At 44.0% G+C, this 5488-nt stretch overlaps 1 protein-coding gene across 1 annotated transcript; it reads right to left on the bottom strand.

Moving 5' to 3' along the window:
- Positions 1 to 13: 13 nt before the first annotated feature.
- On the bottom strand, positions 14 to 5160 carry LOC116378245 (zinc finger protein 423-like). The gene is made up of 2 exons (XM_031840086.1): positions 4602 to 5160; positions 14 to 2293 (listed from the first exon to the last, which is right to left on the bottom strand). Exons 1-2 carry the CDS (start codon positions 4756 to 4758, stop codon positions 2136 to 2138), a joined length of 315 nt encoding a protein of 104 aa, XP_031695946.1. The 5' UTR covers positions 4759 to 5160; the 3' UTR covers positions 14 to 2135.
- Positions 5161 to 5488: the final 328 nt, after the last annotated feature.

Here is a 5488-nt window from a genome sequence, read left to right as displayed (position 1 = left end):
TGTGGTAGGAAACTGTATGTGTGTATTGAATGTATCTTCATGTATTGATATCAATAATCTGATGTACAGTATGTCTCCACTGTTCGAATGCATTACCCAATCACCTACAGTAAGTATATGCGCACTTATGAATCTTTGTATCCTTTAAATCACATCTAAAGAAAAGTTCACTATTTGTAGAGACAGCAGCTTGATTGTGTGCATGAGAAACAGGATGCCGAGCCAGGTGGTAAAGACAAGGGAGCTGTCAGACAACAGTGGAGCGCCCGCTGATGCCGGTATAAAGGGGGGGTCTGATGGATGGCTAAAACATGGATCATTTAGAAGACAGGAACTCGAGGTTCGTAGCCCGTTCTCATGCACAACTCATCCCAAAATGTGATTTTGTCGCCATCCAGGCTCTGTTTCAGTTGCTTCGCTGTTCCCTTGGGTTTAGGCTGGTCAGCATAAGGTGCACAGTGGCCTGGGTGATAGCAGCGGGAGGTTACTCAAGGGCAATAGGTAGAGGGCCAGGAGCAGATGTGATGCGAGTGTAGGATTTCTAACCGGTGAGAAACATAAGCAGGTAACCATGACCCGCGGCGTGTATCAGAGGAAGACGGGTCGGGAAGGAGGCTGGTGATTAATCAGACACCCGGAGGTGCGGAACAAATTCAAGAGCCTAGAGGCAGGGATGCAGGAACCCCGGGGTCTCCTGGGACAGTTAAGTCACCCAGACCCGGGGCAGAGCGAAGCTATGAGGGATGTGTGCTTCTATTGTGACGTTGGTGATCCTGGGACAACTCGGTTTGCTTGTACTCTGTGTGATGCAAACAAACTGACGTGGAGTGAAGGCAAACCAGTCTCTCTTGTGTTCTGTGGGTGTTTGTTACCGATAGTGAGATCCTGAGGTGTCTCACCATTAGCTAGATGTAGTTATTTAGTTAGCAGTCAGATATGAAGAATTGAGTAGAATCAACGGAGCTGCTTATCAAAAACCAAACACTATACTGCGAACCCGACCATATCCTTCTGAGGTGGACCCTGTAGATGACCCTGTAGCCCTGTCATGGCCAGAGAAGTTCTACTTGTAGCTTCCAAGCAAAAGCCACTTTTCACCTTTCTGAAACATTCCAGCATGCTAACCTGTAAATGAATGAGCATCTCCTGTCTAAAACAGTGGAACATCTGTATTCACAGACTGTGGTGTATGCAGGTTCAACACTAAAACATTACACCAAGCACAATCTGTTCTGCCTCTCAAACAGGATGATGGTTGAGGTGCTTTGGCAGACTCCACTTAAAGATAGACTGTAGCTTGTGTGATTTTAGCTAGTATTTTTTTGGTAATCAATTATTAATCATTTAATCTGTCTAGTAGAATCGTAAAACACCAGAAAATGTATCACTTGTGATACTCTCAGTACTTGGCTAATGACAGTAGTAATAAATGATCTTCAATGCAATGCAAGCAGTTCTATTATTTTTGAATAAACTGCAGGCTTTCACACACTCTTCCAGAACAACTGTTTTTAGCGAACACCTCTGGTCCTGATGAAAGTTCACAGATTTCACCTTTCACAGCGCTGCTGTTTGACCTACAGACTGGTGCCAAAGGGATACAAGAGACGAGGAGGAGAAGAAATGGAGGACAGGGAGGTTTACATCATCACAGACCTGGCCACAGCTGGCCCAGGACCTACTCTTGGGTGACTTATACCCTCTCTTTTCTTTCAGATGCACACACACATATGTGTCTGGACCCTAATGGCATGAGGCTTGCCAGAACCCTGCCCAGACCTCCCGAGGAGAGATGGAAAGAGGGGGACAGAGGAATGGAAGGAGGGCGGAGGGAGGAATACAGATGAACAGTAAATAGCGGGATTCTGTAAAAATGATGGACAGTAGCTGGGAGGTATGGAAGGAGGAACTGGAGAAGGTTACTGCATATTGAGAGACGGGTGGAAGCCTCGAAAGAAGGGAGGGTTAAGGTTTAGAATATGAACCACACTTTCTCTGACACAGTGAGCCTCCTTGTGCACACAGTCTACTTACTACAGCATGAGATCAGTACCTGCACACAACCATTTCCTAATTTATGCCAGACAAGAACTAAAAACACACACACACACACACACAGAGACAGAGACAGAGAGTCAGGTCAAGGCCAACACAGAGTCAGCGTTACGGGGACCTACCTGTAGTTCTGTCTGAAAGAAGAACTTCTGCGGACACTGGGAACAGTCGTAGATCTTGTCTTCCTGGCCGTGGACGGCAAAAATGTGCTGCTGGAGCTTGTTGGCCTGCACAAACACTGGGAGAGGAAGACACATACAGCAACACGTTACACAGTGTTTATTAGTCAATAGGCCAATGCTTATTACCACTGAAGGGGACATTTGAGATGAGATTGGCAACAGTAACAGCTGGATCTCCATTGTTGTTGGCGTGTCACTAGTATATGGTGTCAAACTCAAGGTAATCCAATTTACAGTTGTTTCAAATTGGATTGTCTGTCACATGATTTGCAATGTCATCGCGAGTTTTGAATGGTTGACTGGAAAGTGCAAGCTTTGGAGAAAACTGATCCCGGGTCAGTGAGTGAAAGATAGTTGAAGGTGTTGGGATACAGACTACAGTACATGTAGCTTTGTATTACTGAGCAGGAATCATTGGTATCAACCCAGCTATGTCTCAAGATCCAATGTACTGATTGACTGTTTACAAGCGGACTGCTGAACAAAGATTAGTGCTACACTACCTACTGTATGCTGTAGCAGCAGAGGAGAAAGCAAATGACAACTGACTTTTCAGTACAATTAAACCCACAAACACGCACAACTGAAGCAAATGAATGGCTGCCTGGAAAGGAGTGAGAGCACGAGGAAGAAGGAGAGAAGACAGGAAGAGCTATCCTCAGCAGACCTTGTGATATTTATCAATAAATTATCTCCTCTTTTTTTAACTTCCGCTTCAGTGTTGTCTCATACACTTTTTTCTCTTTCTTTTTCCCCCCTTTGTTTCAGTAAACTTTGGGTTTTCACTGTGAGTGTGTATGTGTTGAATTATTAAGCCTCCCCATAGGAGTGGTGCCCATCTTACTAATTCATAAGCCACCAAGGAATAGAGTTAAAGTTTAAAGCGTTGCTGTGTACCTGTGGGAGGGGAGAGAGAGAGGCACACAACACAAGACAAACTCAACAACTGAGGGAGGGGAGAGACAGTGAAGGGGAGAAAGAGGGAGGGTAGAGAGAGAGTATGGGGAAAGAGTTGGGAGGGAGGGAGGGAGGGAAGGTGCAGTCTTAGTTTCTGGTGAAATACACCCAACCACACGCCTAATTTGGTCATCCAGCATTTTGTTTGGGTCCTCCAGTGGATTTCAAAGACACAGGGTACTTCATATTTGGCATGTTTGGAGGTAATACTGCATGAACCTTTGCACATGCAGAGTTTTGTGTCTATTTCTTTAACAGCAGCCCCCTGCTGGAATATTACTCCCTCAGTTAGAAATGTTAGAAAACAATGAATGTTCCGAACATGATCTCACTGTTAACCATTTACTCTATGTATCATGATGCAGGTAACCCAGAGAGAGCTTTACTGTGCCACAACAAGTACTGGAGCTGATTTAAGTGCAAACCTTGCTTCCAACTGCAATAATGAACTCATGTGTTTGTTTGTTTTTTTGACTAAAATAAGTGACAAGACATGAACAGTTTGCTGTTTAGAGAATGTGTGGTGGTGGTTAAAACACCTTTGGCTTCATATTTATATAATATACAAATAAAACACAAAGCAAAACAGTTCTACAATATTCACACATGATTAGGGTAGGACTGTCTATAGTCATTTTATTGGTGATGTACTCAAGGTGTAATTTCTCCTTAGTTGAGGCAGTTACTGTAGGATGTTGCATGGAGAACGTTCCATTAGTTAAGGGAAATGTTAAGGCGTTTACTGCATTGAAAGAGATTTTACAGCGGTAGAGAGCCATGGAGACTGTTTTTTGCTTGAACTGGCGCTTGTGATACATTTTACCGCCTCGCAAAAAAACTGGCAGAATAAAAGAAGACAAGAAAACCAAATTGGTGAGAAGAGAAAAGGAATATACATCAGGAATAAAACAATAGAAAAATGCACAACATTGGTTATTTTGATTTTCATGATGGCACACTAACTGGACATTGACCCTGATGTGGGTCCCATCCATCTAAGTGTGCCGTTATTTTTATCCTCTTGCTTTGACGGGATCTTCACCACAGTAAGCCCAAAATAGAGCGGACACACCTTACATTTTCTCCCTTACTTTGGCTTCTAAGGTCTTTTGCTCATCGGTTTACTCTTAACTTAATGGCCACAGGAAGGACAGAAAATGCTGATCAACATTTATCCCTTATTATTATTATTATTAATAATAGTTTCTTGCGGTATACTAGAGTGTGTGTCCCTGCTGTGTAGTTTGTGAATTCATGTGCGCTAACTTGTTATGCTTATGTGTGCAGTATGCATGTTTCTGAGTCCATTTTTAAAAGCATCGGACACAAGTGAGCAGTGGTTTTCTGTGCTACTGTCCTTGACGGTGAAAGTGTGTGTGTGTGTGTGTGTGTGTGTCTGTCTCTCACCTGTGAAGCAGACGGGACACTTGAAGGTACCTCCCATGCCTTCGAAGCTGTGCTCTATCAGGTGGCAAAGCAGCTTGGCAGGTGAATCAAACATCTGGTTACACAGCTTGCATTCGTGATTGATGCCCTCCTCTGCAAATAGGAGACAGACACGCATATGTAGGTTGGGTTAAGCAACACGAAAACAGGAACATACGACACCATTTTAGAATATTCATACGACGCTCAGGGCAGATGTCTGCACATACAGAAAACAGTCAGCTAAGAAGAAATGCACACGTAAACCACACAGCAATAACTGGAATATCAATAGAAGTGATATTCCAATCGGTCATATTCTCTTACTAACTAACTAGAATTAAATATACATAATTTAAGCATTTTCACAACTTGTATTTTTACATTAAACAGCAAACGAGTGAATAATAATAATAATCTCAAACCATTGGCAAACATTTTCATTTCATTTGAAGAACTATACGATTTTAAGGTTCAGCTCCAGATCAGTTAAGTCGTCAACCCTTGCTGCATGCTCTCCTTCTCATTTTTCCTCCCCCACCCCCCAAACCCCCCCAACACTCACACACACCAATCCCAGTGCCATATCTGCCCCAGTTGGTAATTGCCTGTCCTCCCCACCAGGGCTGTGGATGATCTACCCTTCCTATGGCCATCCTTCCCTCGCTCCCTCCTTCCTCGTTATCTGCCTTCGCCCACTGCAGTCGCTCGTCCATCCCTCACTTTGCCCATTCCTCCCTCCATGTCCCCTTAACGCCCCTCTTGGTCCATCACTTGCAGATTAATTTGTGTGGGGTCCGATTCAAACCCCTCACCCCGTGTTACCTCTCCTCACACAGACTGTGCTTACGTCTCTGAATGTCTCCTTA

The sequence above is a fragment of the Anarrhichthys ocellatus genome, unplaced genomic scaffold (assembly GCF_004355925.1).
Source record: "Anarrhichthys ocellatus isolate YVR2014 unplaced genomic scaffold, GSC_Weel_1.0 scaffold2292, whole genome shotgun sequence".
NCBI classification, from domain to species: Eukaryota; Metazoa; Chordata; class Actinopteri; order Perciformes; family Anarhichadidae; genus Anarrhichthys; species Anarrhichthys ocellatus.
The sequence above is the reverse complement of the archived record's forward strand: the minus strand, read 5'-3'. Positions and strand labels throughout refer to the sequence as shown.